At 46.8% G+C, this 14,939-nt stretch overlaps 1 protein-coding gene across 1 annotated transcript in view; it reads left to right on the forward strand.

Moving 5' to 3' along the window:
* Window positions 1-14,939, forward strand: part of Prp8 (pre-mRNA processing factor 8) — a 297,334-nt gene that overhangs the window by 222,682 nt on the left and 59,713 nt on the right. The window contains exons 27-28 of the mRNA XM_050169409.2: window positions 349-509; window positions 9,559-9,750. Coding sequence (XP_050025366.1) covers window positions 349-509; window positions 9,559-9,750 — 353 coding nt within the window. The remainder of the gene's footprint in view (window positions 1-348; window positions 510-9,558; window positions 9,751-14,939) is intronic.

Raw genomic sequence — 14,939 nt, forward strand, 5'->3', positions numbered from 1 at the left:
TTTTATGTGGTTAAAGCTCTCCATTTGATTCACCATCAATGGCTTTTACCTATTGCTAATTCTAATCGTCCAGGGCCATTCCCGCAGTGTCTGAATTAACATTTTCATGTGCTGCAGGGTAATTCTTAATCATCTTAGCTGTGTGAGATCTTGCTAATAAATTCCTGCTTGCCTGGAATTTCATATCTTGCACAAAATAAGGTGCATGTTGTTATTGAGTAAATATGACTTTTTATTGTGATTGCATGCATCTGAGTTGGCACGAATATCATGAATGCCACACTTCATAGTTGTAATGTATGGCGCACTAGTCTGTGGTGGTGTTGCTAGCTTTAATGCTGCCTGCAGGTCTTCGACCAAGAGCTAGACGCCTTGGAAATTGAGACCGTACAGAAGGAAACAATCCACCCACGGAAATCCTACAAGATGAACAGCTCTTGTGCTGATGTGTTGCTCTTTGCCACTTACAAGTGGAATGTCTCCCGGCCATCTCTTCTGGCTGACTCAAAGTAAGTGAGCAAAGGGTACATATCTTAGTCACCCATCATGCCATAGTGAACACAAGTGGACCAATGGAATGTTTGCAGGGCCTTGTTAAGCTTGTGAGATGTCAGTTGACTTATGAGCACTTCCAGCCGTTGTCCCAGCCTGTGCAGTAGTCACATGTGTGCATGTGGTCATTTATCGCATTTGATGCTTGTTCACATCTTTTAGCCTCCACGTGAAAGTTCCCATTTCACCTATGTAGACGCAATTGCAGTGTTCACGCATTATCTTGTATGCAGTATCTGTAAAACTTGGCCACCGAGCTTAACTTTCACATTAAGGGGGGACACGGGTTGTGGCGACCAAAAATCGCGAAAAAAACTCGATTTTTTTTCTTGCATTTTTGGAATGTACAGCTATTATTGCATCTATATTGTTAATTTCATACCAATAACATCAGTATTTTAGCCGCAGTGACGCCTTATACGACATGTACTAGCTGAATTTCAGGCGGAACTTGCGCTGAAACGGCATATTTTCCGAAACGCGCGCCTGCTCTTCCACGTGTGCTAGCGCGGACATCTTGGTCTCATTTGAAAGAGCCGACTTTTCCCTTCAAATTCCCGCCAGAACGGGCCCCATTCAGCCATTGGCCACTTATAAAATGCGCGGCAAAGAAAGGTACTAGAACGCCCTCCTATTCATCACTCGGTGCACGTGACTTGAGCTTGCCTCCCGATTGGCGGAACTGCATGGCCATCGTCTGCTCCGCGCTTGGAGCCGCGCACTGAGATGCGCCATCTTGCCCCAGTGTCAACGCGATATCTGAAACGGAACGCAAATTTCGAACGCGGCACAAGTTTGGTGCGCAAAAAGTGGGACGGACACTCATCGAAAACTTCAAAAAACGCTGCTCAACACTGCAAAACGCTCAGGACGCCACAACCTCAGCGACCGATGCCGAAATCGTCGATGCAGCAACGGCAGGCCTAACGACCGCATCGGCTGCTGCGGATACTGTGACAAGTCCGCCAGCCGTTGACCCTTCGACCCAGCGCTCGCGTACGGCAAGATACGATCTACCGGCAACCCTCCAAGCGGGAGGAGGAGGAAGCGAAAGCCAAAGCAAAGCTATCGGAGTTGTCTTCCGCTCCAGCGACGGAGAGGAAACGCGAGTGTGGGTGACAGCACCGACGATGCACTTCGCCCGCCTGATGGGACTACGTTTACGATTGTGGATTTGAGTGCCGTGAACACATTATTAACATTTGCGAACTGCAACATCTGCAGTGGTGCCTTATAAATCGTCCGAGACGAGCGGGAATATGGACTCGCTGTGAAGCTGCGTTTTATGTGCGCAAATTGTGGAGAGATTGCGTCGGTGTGGAGCTCGCCGCGCGTTCACAGTGCTGAACGAATGAAACCCTTTGCTGTGAACGTTTTGGCTACGCGTGCCATGCAGGCAGCGGAGAACCGACAGACCGCGCTCAATGACGTTTGTCTCGTTGATGGGCATCAGCCGTCGGGCTCTTCACACGAAAACGTGCCAGAGCTACGTGAAGACGAAGTTGACGCCAGCGGCCGATCGCGCGTCGCGTAATCTGACGAGCGACTGCGCGCGGTCGGTTCGCGAACTTTACGTCGAACTGAACGTGGGTCATACTGGGAACATCGCTGTGTGCAAGGGCAAGGGCCTCAAAGGACATAATGAAAGAACTATGTCTAAATCCGAGCGAGCAAAGTCGCACCCTCATGGCCGAGAAATATAGGCGTCAAATGACAGCATCAGCCAAGAAATGCAAAGCATCACAAAATTTGCGCCAGTCCCTCAAAAAGCGGCACACCGGAGCTGGGAGTCAGCAGGACTACATGCCTGGTGCCTACTGAGCTGTTACAGCTGTAAATTTGTAAATAAAGTAGGGTTTTGCACGTTTTCTCACTTTTCTCAAAACATGTTTTTGGGTCACTTCACTAGACTGTCGAAGTGATATCTCATGATCTAGAACAGCTAGAGCACTAATTCTTTCTTTAGCAGAAAGCCTAATCTACGTATTACAAAGTGCTGAGAGCAGAATTTCAAATTTGTGCGTATGTATATTTCCATTTTATGAATTTTCTTTTGGTGTGGTAGCCTTAGGTCAAGGAAAGAATTTTGATCACCTGCAGAATGGCTAATTAAAATTTCATTTGAAAACTTTTTGCAGCATTGCAGTTATTGCACATTATAGTATCTAGCTATGCAATAATATTCAATTTCTGCTCAGCAGTTTTGTTTCCATTGTCTCCGGAAACAATAGAGTGGCAGCACCGTCAATCTCCTGAACTAATGAACCTACAAGAAAGATTATTGCATATTTGAATTGCGCCAGTCCCTCAAAAAGCGGCACACCGGAGCTGGGAGTCAGCAGGACTACATGCCTGGTGCCTACTGAGCTGTTACAGCTGTAAATTTGTAAATAAAGTAGGGTTTTGCACGTTTTCTCACTTTTCTCAAAACATGTTTTTGGGTCACTTCACTAGACTGTCGAAGTGATATCTCATGATCTAGAACAGCTAGAGCACTAATTCTTTCTTTAGCAGAAAGCCTAATCTACGTATTACAAAGTGCTGAGAGCAGAATTTCAAATTTGTGCGTATGTATATTTCCATTTTATGAATTTTCTTTTGGTGTGGTAGCCTTAGGTCAAGGAAAGAATTTTGATCACCTGCAGAATGGCTAATTAAAATTTCATTTGAAAACTTTTTTGCAGCATTGCAGTTATTGCACATTATAGTATCTAGCTATGCAATGATATTCAATTTCTGCTCAGCAGTTTTTTTTTCATTGTCTCCGGAAACAATAGAGTGGCAGCACCGTCAATCTCCTGAACTAATGAACCTACAAGAAAGATTATTGCATATTTGAAATCAGCACGAAAAACTAAGTAAGCTTGTATATTTTCATCAGATTTGGCCATAAGATGCAGGTAATAATCTCCACAACCCATGTCCCCCCTTAAATAGCTTGCAGAAACCTTACTGGATGGCACATGGACATTGCAAAGATATCTGTGAAACATGCTGACTTGGGTCCTGCTTTTATGTACCATATGTTGGCACGATAGTTCTACAGTCAGCGTCTGATTTTTCGGGCGCCTGGACCACAAAAATGTCTGAGAAATGGGGCGGTCCCCAAAAAAATGAATGCAAGCTTTTTACTGCTCCTAAGGGCTCAAATAGCCACAGGTACGTCCAAACAGCTCTGAAGCCCTGCCAGCGCTCATGATGTGACAGGAGGATGCGGGTGCATGTGTATATAATGAACCCTTTGACTACCGTGAGTCACCATCCGATGAAGTGACAGCTGTGTGGGCAGCCCTGCTAGAAACAGGAAATGTGCCTGCCAACGTGCATACCTACAAATACTTCTAACCTGACTCTTACTTGATGGTGCACAAGGAAGTGACCGATAAACAAATCCTTAGAAGCGTCCCAGATTGGTGCGTTTCATCGGACGAAGGCGAAGCAGCTGCACAACATGAGCCCGCACCACCAACCACATCACAGGTCACAGATGCATTCTTCTATATGATCAAGCACTGCATTGGTACCCATGACAATGATGAAGCAATGGCTCTGCTAGGGGAATGTGAGAGTCACTTTGTGCCATTGCGTGCCAAGTAGTGCAAACAGGCCAAACTAACCAATTTGTGGCATTAAAACTTGTTTTTTTTTTCTTTTTCTTTTTTGCATTAGCAGATCACGTGTCACTTATGTACAGTAAAACCTCGTTAAACCGTACCCGCTTAAACAGTAGTTTCGTTTTAAAAGTAGTAAAGTCAAATACCCGACTCAGCGGCCATTGAACGTAATGTGTTTCGTATCCGCATAAACCGTACCAGCTTATTGCGTACGCGTCGGTTAAAACGTAGCGTTTCAACTTTTCGTCGCGCAAACACGGCGCTGCGCCGTCTCCATCGGGTGGCCCGGCAGAACAACACGCCTCAGAGATCGGAACAACGGCCTCCAAGCGCCCTGTGCGTTTGTGCGTGAAGCCACATCAACATCAACATCATTTTGACGTGGTGCCGGAGAGCATTATGGCGTCGTGCAAGCGAGGACTCTCGTCGTTCCGAAGCTTGGATAAAAAAGACGCCGGGTGCTCAGCATAGAAGAAAAATTAGACATCGTCCGTGCTATAGAACGTGACACGAAGTCGGCGCTGACATGCAACAGGGATCTGCTGTTGACTGCAGTGTGTGGCATTTGGAATGCGAAGAAGTTGCTCGGCAGCGCTGCTGCGACCGCGAAAATATGTCGGCTACGAGGTTCGACTTTTCGCCATCGTTGCCTGTGTTGTTCCCGAAGTGTCGACTAGCGACAGTGACGAGGACGACACAGAAAACGATAGCACGGGCGATTCAGGTCCGACAGTGGCATAAGCTGCGTGTTACGTCAGCCTCATGAATGCAATCGTCGCGACGACAATAGGGGCGCGATAACGTAACTCTATTCCAAATGAAAATTGTTCCAAAATCCGGCACCCGGCAATGAAAAAGGCGCCCCCGGGACTTCTGCAGCACTACTGCGCACGTGCACGGTGAATACGTAACGCCAACGAGGAATCTGCCATGCGAGTGTTTGCCGAGAAGAGGGGGCTGGCTGAAAAGCTGGCACGCAGCTTCAGTAAGTTTGAGGCCGCTGTCGTCGTCATGTTAGGCCACCGCGGCATCAAACGAAAATAACGCTTTTGTAGCGCGAAGTGAATAAATGCTGCATGTTTCTTCCCCTTTTATCGCACTCTCTATGAGTTCCGTTTTCGACAGGTAAGTGGGCGATCTCATGCTATTCGGTTAAACAGTACTACCGTTTAGTACGTACCTTTCCCGAGCTCCGGCCAACTACGGTTTAACGAGGTTTCACTGTATTTGATATCTTGACAACGAATTTCCATGACAATGCATGCTTTCCCTGCGCCCCGGGGCGCAAATACATTTAGCGAGATTCGACTGTATACTAATTTTGTCTTTTCAGTGCATTTCCTGCCTCTCAAGAAGCAACTTGTGCAAAAATGAATATTGCATGCCTCTGTACTATTTATAGAGAGACGGTAAACAGATGTAACTTGCAGATAAATTTCTTACAGCACGGGAGCAAATGTCTCGGTTTTCTGTCACCCTGTCTCAGAAGGACAGCCATCTGTACTTCGACAGACGAAGGGATTTGTAAACTACTGATAAATTCTGCATTGGAAAAAAGCGACGACGAAGAAACAGTTTCTCTGTAGAAGAAAATGTCTACTGAAGTAGTATGGGCAAAAAGAAAATGCCAGTCAAAGGGTTAAGGACGTTTAAGTAATGTGCGATCAGTGATCAATAAGTTATGGCTTCACTGCACAACACTCAGCAGATGGATCGACCCACGAGTCACAGTTCCAAGGGGAGGCAGCTTGGAACAGAGCTGCCTGTAACTTGAGTGCGCGTGTAGACTGCCCTCCAAGTGCCTTTGTGTGTTTGGAGCTTGGTAGTAATCGGAACTCTAACCTTGGGGGTGTGGTGGAAATAGCGGCTCTAGAGATGCTATGGAGTTTAGCACATAACAGGGCAGCGCGGAAAAACAAGGATGATGAAAGGTGCTATGGACTTCAAAAAGCAAGGACTTGTTTTCTCTGATGTAGCCTACCTTGCCACTATTGAGTTGTGTTTCTCTTAATGAATCCAGTTAACGAAACTTACCCAGCGACTATTGATTGATTGGCAACGTGCCGGAAAGCGGGGCACGTTGCATATGCTAGTTTCCGAAATTCAGCTTCGCCTCTGTACAGCTATGTTACGCAGTGAAGTGCAGTCGCCGACCGTTTATTCGGACCTCACGGGGACTGCGGAAATATCCGAATAAACAGGTGTCCGAAAAAGCAGATTAAGAAAAAAAAAAGTGAAATCCTTTATTTCCACGCACTTATTTGGGCTCGGCATCAGGCCTGAAGAAATCGTGAATGCGCCGTTGCACGCTGTTCCGTTTACACGCAATCAGATAGGCCTGAATCTCGGAGAGGGTCGTAGGGTCACTATAGGCGACTGAAAGCACAGTCCCTGCTTGTACACGTTCCGCATGTGACAACAGCTTAGCACATGGTGCGTCATCTTTCGACTCGGAGTCATCGTCCGGCGGTGCAGCAGAAGCCTGACGAATGATCTCGCCGTCGTCGAGTTCTGCACATGTCAGTACAGCAGTGTCAGCACCTGTGAAACTGTCAAATGAGACGGTGTCCGGAATCGCAATGTAACCACTGCGCACGTCTCGGCAGAACATTTTCCGCATCAGTAGGGAGCACATCAGAAGGCGATAAATCTTGGGCCTCCCGGCACCCGCTTGCCGGCATTCCCCAGCGCAGTCTGCGCATGCACTGTTGGCGGCATTAGACACTTGACGTGATGTTTTCGTATGCCGCGTCGGAACACCAGAACCTCGACACAGCACACAAAGCAAACACCAGTCACACAAACGAAAAACGTGGCCTACTCACAGCGTTGTGCACGAACAAACAAAGAAATCAGCTGCTGGATTGTCTTGACACGGCTTACTAAGCTGAAACCGGAACTGCTGTAGAGCCACTCTATCGAACCAGGAAGAAACGATGATGAGCGGGGATTTCCAGTAGCACCACTTCGTGGGGCAGCAAGGAGGCTCCGTTCAAAACAAAAATGGCGTTCAGCAAGTCGAACCATGCACCGGTCAGAGTTGGTGCATGGTGCTCTCGATCGAGTTGGCTCAAGGAGTGTCCGAAAAATCAGACGAGAGGTTGCAAGGTGTCCGAACTTTCGGCAGTTGTTATACATTATGGTCTATGGGGTGAATGGCGGTGCTGCGAAGCTGTTTGAATAATCGGGCATGTCTGAATTTTTGGAGTCCGGAAAATCAGTCGGCGACTGTATATGTGAAGCATTGAGGTGAAGCATACTAAAAGTGAGCTTCGCCTCTGTACAGCAATGTTACGCGGTGAAGCATACCAAGAGTGGGAAGAGGCAATTGTCACAGGACACAGTATGTATTCCTTAATTATACACGTGCACCCGCCGTCTCCTGTTGTATTGTGACGACCGATATGCCTTACAATTGTTTCAAAGTTGTTTCGGATGTGCCTGTGGCAAGTAAAAGGGAGTGCTTCGAAAGGTCGGTCGGGTATCGGCAACAAAAGTTGCTGTTTTACACCGAATTGATTTGTATCTGTTCACAAAAGCCACACAACACACGGGAAGCTGACAAACCACCTCACAATGAAAACGAGTGTGCAGGATGGTACAGCGTTCTCCACTACCATCACCATCCTTGCAACCATACGAAGGCATCTCATCTTGGAGCCGTTCATAGACACGTAGTCTCCTGTGGAGCTTCAGAGCATTGTCATTCGGCATAATACAGATTATGTCAAGTGGGATAAAGCATATCAAAGCTCATCTGTCATTTGGAATGTAGATAAGACATTTGCCATCACTTTTGTCTTGTGCCTGATGGTGCAAATTGTCCTAACTCATTTGTAATCTTATGTCTGGCACCCAGGCATGTATGTTTGTTCTCGCTAGCCTACAAAATTTTGTTGTTTATAAACTTACGTTCCTTGGCTACCCAAATAAAAATATTTGCAACATACTCTGCATGATATTCCATCTGTGGGAAGGCATGTTTAATTAGTCGCGTTTGGCTATGCGTCTTGCTTTACTGTTGAGCAGTACTTACTGATTGCACAGTAATAACAAGCTTTGCTTAATGGCTACAGATTACTGCTTTACTACTCTAATTGTTTCAGAAAGACCAACTTTTCCTTTCCGAAACTGCTCCCAAATGCAGCTGTGGCTGTTCCTAAACTGCTCCAGAATGCCATCTTTTTCTGTTCCGAAAATTTCCCCAAATCCTAACCTGGTTAGACTGCCGCTGCTCTTAGTGTGCTTCACCGCAATACTTAGCGATGTTTCACCGTGTAACATTACTGTATTGAGGCGCAGCTAGCTTTTGGGAACGGGCATTAGCAACACTCCTTGCTTTCTGAACTACGCAGCCATTGGCGAGGATTACAAATGCGGAATCGGTGCCATTGCTAACAGCAGCGAATTGTTTTAATGAAAAGCACGCCACCGAACAGCAAGAAGTTCAGTAGCGAACTTTGAAGTAGCTAGGTCTAGCGTTGCCACGGTGGTGGCTACGACTGCCAGAGGACTTGCATGCAAGAGTGACAGTTCGAGGTTGCGAGATAATCAAAATGGAGGCAGTGGTAGCTTCGAATAATGCCATATTAGACGAGCACTCATGGCAAAAAGTCTGGAAAATCGAACGGCAAAGGTTTTTTTTTTTTTTTTTTTTGCATCCACCATTTCAGAGGTTTTTGTACATAGACTACGGGTACATGGCGGTGCCATGAAGGCGTCTAAATTATCGGGCATGTCAGAAAAATCTGTCGTCTCTAATAGACGATTTTTCCTAGTTGGATCTGCCTGTAGTATTGCTGCAAAAGTTTTTTAACCGACCTGACTATTACGAACTATTGGCTGCAAAAATTTTGTTTTGGTGGTGCATATACAGTGTACTTTGCTGCGGAAATGCGTGCATGCTGAGCTAGCGGCAAGATTTTTGCAATGGCGTGTCTTGTATTAGCTGCTCTAAAGCCAGCAGGTTTGTTTTTTGAATAGCAGCATCATGTAAGATGACTATTGTGTCTTTGGTGGCTAGTGAAAATTTCTGCACTCTGTCAGTGTCTCTGGCTGTATTGAAAAAAAGCCTTTCATTTTCATGACCTTTCATTTGGAATGGACTGGTAGCATCTGCCATTTATATCAGGTCTTCATCTGAACCAACTGTTAGTGCCATCTTGACCCTTAGAAACCTTGTGCATGAAAAAGGATTGTCTGTCATCATTGCACTAAGTGATGGTCACTGTTGTCCACCAACAGAGCAGGATCTCTACTTCTCAGGAAACATGTCATTTACAAATAGTGTTGCACCTATACTGTTTACAGTACGTTTGGTTGTTCCTTTCGAGCAATGTGTGGGTGTGTTTGTGCATGCATGCAAGTCCAGCAATTTCTCTGCCCCCAATAGGGACACCATGGATGGCACGACAACACAGAAATACTGGATTGATGTGCAGCTACGATGGGGCGACTATGACTCTCATGATGTGGAACGTTATGCCCGAGCCAAGTTCCTGGACTACACAACTGACAACATGAGCATCTACCCCTCACCCACAGGCGTGCTTATTGCCATTGATCTTGCCTACAACTTGCACAGGTATGGGCTGTATGACATGACACTTGTGGTCATGCTGAGATGCTCTAGAAAAAGAAAGCTGGCCTTGGGGCCACTCCATGTTATACATTGTTCTATCAAAACCAACTACGGTGGAGGCTTGGGCTAGTAGAAACGACGTACAGCGCAAATGCCTGAGAGAGATAACAGACACTGCGCTGACTTCCAACACCATTTTATTGGCATGGCAAAATCATGTGGGGCATGCACAGAAAATGAAAAGCAGACAAAAGGGGTGCTCTAACAGCAAGTCTTATTTGCTAAACCCATGGTCACATTAAAAAATGCACATTACTAACACTATCTGTTCAGATGCATGACTTCACTAAGTGTCAGCGGTATAGAAAGGGAACTAATACACGAGCTACCCAGTTTTCTGAGGAAATCTGCTTCTATTATTTCCCACGTGAGCTATAAGTCGTGTCTCGCCAAAACTTCTATACTTTCAAAGAGGGGCACGCAGCTGCAATTCCGGCAATGGATGCCCAAATGGCCTTGTACAGTGTTGTGAATGGTGCTGTAGTGTTCCCTTAAGGGGGGATGCGGGGATCAGATCGCGAAAATCGCAAAAAAGATCGATTTTTGGCAACGACGCGTTTCGGTATCTGCAATGCCTAATCTACATTGTATCAATATGGTTTGACTGAAAACGCACTAAAAGTGCCCAAAAAAAATTAATTTATCAGTGCGTAGGGCGAGAAAACAGCTTTAAATCGCGTAAAATCACCGCAGTTCGCGGAGCCCTAACTCGTCTTTCCCGCCACCGAACGCCGCCATCATGGTATCGTTCGAACGCTCGAAGTTTCGCCATTCCGTTTCTGAATTCTTCGGTCGTCGCCATCTTGTAACAAACGCACAAACACAAAAGAAGCGCGGGTCTGCTAAAGGCGGTCACACGGGCCCTGCGATGAAAGCGGGCCTCCGATTGGTTGCCGTACTGAAAGGCGTCTCGCCATTGGTTGTTGCTGCAGCATCGGGCAAGCTGGCAACCACAGCGGACGGCAGTTGTCTGCTTTGAAAACCACGCCGGCGTCGTTCTTCGCTTGACACTCGCAGAATTCGCATTTATGAAAGCTCCCATGTCAGCGATGGATCGTCGCTCGTTCGAAAAGAACTTTTAAATGAAGCATGCCTTCGGAAAACGGAAGCGCAAGCCTCCTACGGCGAGAAGACGGCGGCCAGTGGGAGAAGCGGAGAACCCGACTGAACACGCGGATAACGTGCCGCGTTATCTTGCACCGTGCTATTCCAGCGGCGAAGCCGACAATCGCCCTGTGACATCGATACTGATAACTAAGCCACCGGAAGACGTGCCAATGGAGGCTCTCGCACCTGTGCGTACGGCCGCGCGAGTCAGCAACCGAGATCGCGTTGTTGGAGGCGACGCGGGTCGAAGGTCTCCATCGCCGGCAGAGACGGTGTGCGTTTCCGATGCATCGTGTGACAGGGACACGCAGCCTGCGAGTGAGCCCCAACCGTCGACGAGCTACATACTGTATGGTGACTCAAGGCTCACCAGACGAATCGTCGCACGATTCAAACGCACCTCGAGCCACGTTTTGTGTCAGTGGTGACTGCAGAAGCGCAGGCATGCAGCGTTCGCGACTCCCTTCGCGCAGTGTCAGCGACTGAGCGGAAGCAGCAATGCCAAGAACAAATCTAGGCCTTGTGACTGCGAGTTCATTATTATGCCTGTTTCCGCGATGAACTCTTTGATCGCTAAAGCTTTCTGCCCAAGATGCCAACAGCGTTCTGTGGGTGTACACTGCGATACCAGGCTCGGCCTGGCAGTGAAAATGGTGGTCATGCACTACTCCAAACGGCGCAAGAAAAGGATAAAGAACGCCTGAAGAAGGCATCCAAAGCCCACCAAATAAAGAGGCAAAGGTGTAAGAAGATGCCTGACAGCAATGATTCAAAATATTACAGCCCTGGTGCTTTTTAATGAATTTGCAGTGCTTTTAAAACTTTGCAAACTTTGCAGCCAGTTTTCTCAATTGCATTTTTTTTTGTCAATCACCTCGCTCGTGAAAGGCGTAGCACAACAATGGCTTGACTGATTTTGGTCCAGTTTGTTTTGCTGTGATCCACAAGCTGTGCTGTACTTAAAGACAGTCTTGAAATGTTTCTTTATCTTTCCATTATTTAATTATTTCACAATTACTACATGGCTCCATGCAGTGAAGCACAGTCATGTGCATGTTATGTTGAGCAAAAAATTATTAGCACACTAAAAAAAAAATCGAACACTGTCTTGATGTAGATTAGACATCTGGGCAAACATGCAAAGTATTTCCAGCTCCCTATCATGTTTCGTTACTGTGCCAGGCTTTCCACAAGCAAGGAACTTATAAATTCTTATAAAACAAAAACTAATTAAGATATCCTAATGAAATTTTAGAATTGTCTCTTTATTGCAATGTGCAGCGTGTGTGCCAAATTTCAGCCCTTTCTGTCAAGAAACAAAAAAGTTAATTCTGATCCCCTCCTCCCCCCTTAAGCGCTCGTTAAGCGCACCAAACATGATAAGCCCACTCAGTCATGGTGCCAGCCTGACAAAAGGCCCTGGTTTGCAGTGCTCCCATATGTCCATGATGTCTCCAATTGGCTAAAAAGATTGGGCAGCGTGCAGGAATCAATGTGCTTTTCTCAGCTCCAGAATAGCTGGCAAAGTTCTATAGACGTGTCAGTGCGCCTATATCGCATCAGGGTTTTTGCTCTGTTGGCCACAGAAAATGTTTTGTGACATGCGCAACAAATGTGGTTTAGCAGATTCCTGTTATGTTGCAGTCAATATGTTGGACAAACCCGGAGATGCTTAGCAGCACGCAGCTTACAGCTCACATGGGAAATAACAGAAGCAGATTTCATCAGAAAACTGGGTAGCTCATGCATTAGTTCCCCTTCTATCACGCTGGCACCTAGCAATGTCATGTATCTGAGCAGGTAGTGTTAGTAATGTGCGTTTTTCCACTTGACCATGTACTTGGCAAAAATGACTTGCTGTTAGAGCACCTATTTTTTCCGCTTTTCATTTTCTGCGCATGCTCCCTCATATATAACAGTTGGGGCCCACTTATAACTATATTCAAGTGCCACGAAAATTCCATTGTTATAACTGGGTTACATGAAAATGTCAAAATAGAGGGATAGCGGAGCTGATGTGAGAAAACTATAATGGCGGGAGGCCCGTGCTTTTCCCCATCACCTTGCTCCATCCAGCTGCTGATTGTGTTCACTCGTTTAACTGCTTCCTGGGTCCTACAATCACGTGTCACAAGCCGCAGCTGTCAGCATTAAAGAATGGAACTGCTATAACAACTGCAAATAGGTGTCAGGGGTGGCAAGCCATATGTGAGCACCGCCGAGGCATCGCTTTGGTGGCCCCAAAAGGGGCTTTTTAAAGATTCTGAGAAGGCTGCCGCGGCAACCTGTCAGCTTGTAAAATCAAGAAGAAACGCTAAGAGATCGCCACAAGCATCTCGCCACGTATTTCTCACTGGCTTGCACGAGAAAAGTCAGTCTGTCAGCCATGCATGCTTTACGCAAAGCTTGCTGACGTCCTTCTCCAAGGCATCCAAGTGCTCCACATAGTGCAGTGGAAGGTTCCTCGCAAAAACAAAGCCCTCGAGGGACTGAATCATCTGCCGGGCCTCCTGTGAGGACAATGTTGAGGCAGACTGCCCTACCGCATCGTCGCTGCCGTCATCGCCATCGCTATCTGATGGAAGTACATTCACGGCGATCACCTCATTGGTTATAAGCACTTAGTTTCCAAATCTATAGTCGTGTGCTTTCTTTTAACTGGCAACGTCGTGCATTGCCGATGATTGTCGAGCGGATCAACGATCTTCCATTTCAGCGGCGAGTGAAATGAGGCTGAGAAACCACACGGCCCAGAACGATTTCAATGCAACGAACGAAGACGAACACAAGCGATTATGCTGTTTGCAGAACTACACTGACTGAGGAGCCAGCGAGCAACATGCGAGCAGCGCAGTTGGCATGGTCCATTCGTGTTCGGAGGGGCGGAATGGGGACAGGAGAGAGACGAGCAAAGATGGCTGGAAAATGAGCACGCGGCGGCTGTTAGAGCAGCAGCTCAAATTTCTGGTTTCAAGCATTTCGCATTTCACTACCTTTCGGCATGGACACCCAGCAGCCAGTCTTCATTGTTATAACCGATAATGCGTCATCAGGGCATTATAGTAAGCTGGCTATTTCACCATGGAAAACATACAAAAGTTGACGGTGCAGCAGCTTCTCATTGTTATAACCAATATAGTGTTAGAACCGATATCGTTATAAGTGGGTTCGGCCGTATACACATGATTTGGCAATGGCAAAAAAATGGTGTTAGAAGTCAGTGCAGTGTGTGTCGTTTCTGTGTTATCTCCAAAGTTAATTTATCTGAGCACTAAGCTCGCCATGTTCGCTTCTTTCAGAAGTAGGATATACAGTGCAGTCCACTTATAACGATATCGAGAAAGACGAGAAATATGATCGTTATAACCGATGATCGCTATATCTGGACTGCAGTTATAAAAAAAAAAAAACGCGGAACGTACCTTCGCAGCTCCGAACTTGAATTCGCTACTTGCTCTAAAGAATAGATGATGTAGAAACTAGGCTGTGAAAAACAAACTTTATTTCTAGCGCCAATGACCATGTCAAGAGTTAGGCGCACAAAAATAGCCTGAAATCTGCACTTGCTTTTGCGGCAGCTTCAGCTTCACAACCGCGGTGTGTCGGCCTGTCGTGGAACACCGAAAAAAATATTTTCGCGCGCTTTCTCGGTAGCGATTGCCACCGCGGACCGGACTGTTGCTCGTCGATGGCACGGACGCACGCACATTCCGCAAGACGAAACATTAAGCAGGAGACACACGGTACGATTCAGTGTCCGATCCGACGTGCGGCGCAGCATGTTCCGGCATGCGGCATACGACGATTCGGGGCACACGGTGCGTGCATCCGAAAGATTGAGCGGAGCGTAAGCTCAGCCCAGATCCAGCCCCCCAGCTTGACTTCATAGCCACGTCGAGAAACGCAATATAAACAACTCTGCACAACACTGCTTCGCTTTACAGGAACACTGTCAATAAAATCATGCCCCTGCAAGTGACAGAACACTTCACGACGGTGCGTTGTCCACTGACGACTCCGCTAAC

Source organism: Dermacentor andersoni, chromosome 3 (assembly GCF_023375885.2).
Source record: "Dermacentor andersoni chromosome 3, qqDerAnde1_hic_scaffold, whole genome shotgun sequence".
NCBI lineage: Eukaryota > Metazoa > Arthropoda > Arachnida > Ixodida > Ixodidae > Dermacentor > Dermacentor andersoni.